This window comes from Naegleria gruberi (genome assembly GCF_000004985.1).
Source record: "Naegleria gruberi genomic scaffold NAEGRscaffold_144, whole genome shotgun sequence".
NCBI classification, from domain to species: Eukaryota; Heterolobosea; class Eutetramitea; order Acrasida; family Naegleriidae; genus Naegleria; species Naegleria gruberi.
This window is the reverse complement of record NW_003163189.1, coordinates 1-1,371: the sequence shown is the minus strand read 5'-3', so window position 1 is coordinate 1,371 and position 1,371 is coordinate 1. Positions and strand designations below refer to the sequence as shown.

Below are 1,371 nucleotides of genomic sequence, written 5' to 3'. Positions count from 1 at the left end.
GATCTTAATAACATTTTTAAATAAATATCAACAATGGCTTCATTTAATAATCCACCACTTTGATATCTCTCAGATAAATAATTGATCCAAATACGATGTGGATAGGTATCTTTCTTATTTTCTATATTATTAGAATTAGAATTTAAATATATTTTAAATTCTGATACATTATTAAATGTTTGATTGGTTTGATTGAATTGATTGGTTTGATTACTATTACTATTATTATTAGTACTAGTATTAGTAGTAGTATTTGATTGATTATTAGATTGAACAGCTAATTCAACAGCTTCATCTTTTTCATGATGACCACTAAATAAACCATATCCTTTTTGAATAGTAAATTGCCATGCATTTGAAATTTCAGATAATAATGGAATATTAAAATCATTAGATTTAACAGATGCAATCCAATTCCAACAATAAATAGCAATATCCATTGATTCTTTTGTAAATATATAAACAGGTAACCATACTATCCATTGTAATAATGATATTATTAATGTATTTTCACTTAATACAAATGCTGTTGCTAATTTCATTGTATCTGATAATTGTTCATAAAATTTAACATTTACATTATTACCATTACCATTCATATTAGTAGTATTATTCATATTATTATTCATATTATTATTATTATATAATTTCATTAAATTAGATAATTGATTAATAATCATTGATTCAGCAGAACGTTTACCTAACATTAATTTTAAAGAATTAGCTTGACCAGAACTAAAAGACATTACAGAAATGGATTGAGTTAATGAAACTTGATCTTGTGATAGAATTGAAAAACCTCTCTTATCACTTTTTAATAAAATATTACTTCCAACTGCTTGTAAATGTTCAATAGGTGTTGATAAATAAACAGCAAATGTATAACCAAAATGTCTTAATGATGAAACATCTGATTGTTGGAATTTAATTAAATAATGTTGAAGTGCTGTTTGTGTTACATTAGGTGCAACTGTCATTGATTTACTAATCCATGATAATGTAAATCTATTAAATGATTCAAATAATTTACATCTATCACTATAATTTTCAGGTAAATAATATTCTTCATATTCTTCTTCTTCAATCATTTCATTATTATTCATATTATTATTATTCATATTATTAGTATTATTATTATTAGTAATACTAGATAGACTAGTCTTATTCATATTATTCAAATTATTCATATTAAAATTCTTTTTAATTTTAACAGAAATAATAAAAGTAGTTTTACCATTATCATTACCTTGATATAAAGCAGATTGTATTTCTAATAGAGCTGATAAATTATTTGAACTCCAATACATGGATGGAAATGATTTAATAATCATAATAATGAATTGATGTGCCATTTGTCTAACAATATCTAAT

The 1,371-nt window shown here is 22.7% G+C and overlaps 1 protein-coding gene across 1 annotated transcript; it reads right to left on the bottom strand.

The window, feature by feature from the left end:
• Positions 1-142: 142 nt before the first annotated feature.
• NAEGRDRAFT_76410 (uncharacterized protein) lies at positions 143-1,352 on the bottom strand (the record flags this gene model as incomplete). Its single annotated transcript, XM_002668625.1, has 3 exons — positions 143-213; positions 236-475; positions 515-1,352. 3 exons carry the CDS (start codon positions 1,350-1,352, stop codon positions 143-145), a joined length of 1,149 nt encoding a protein of 382 aa, XP_002668671.1.
• Positions 1,353-1,371: the final 19 nt, after the last annotated feature.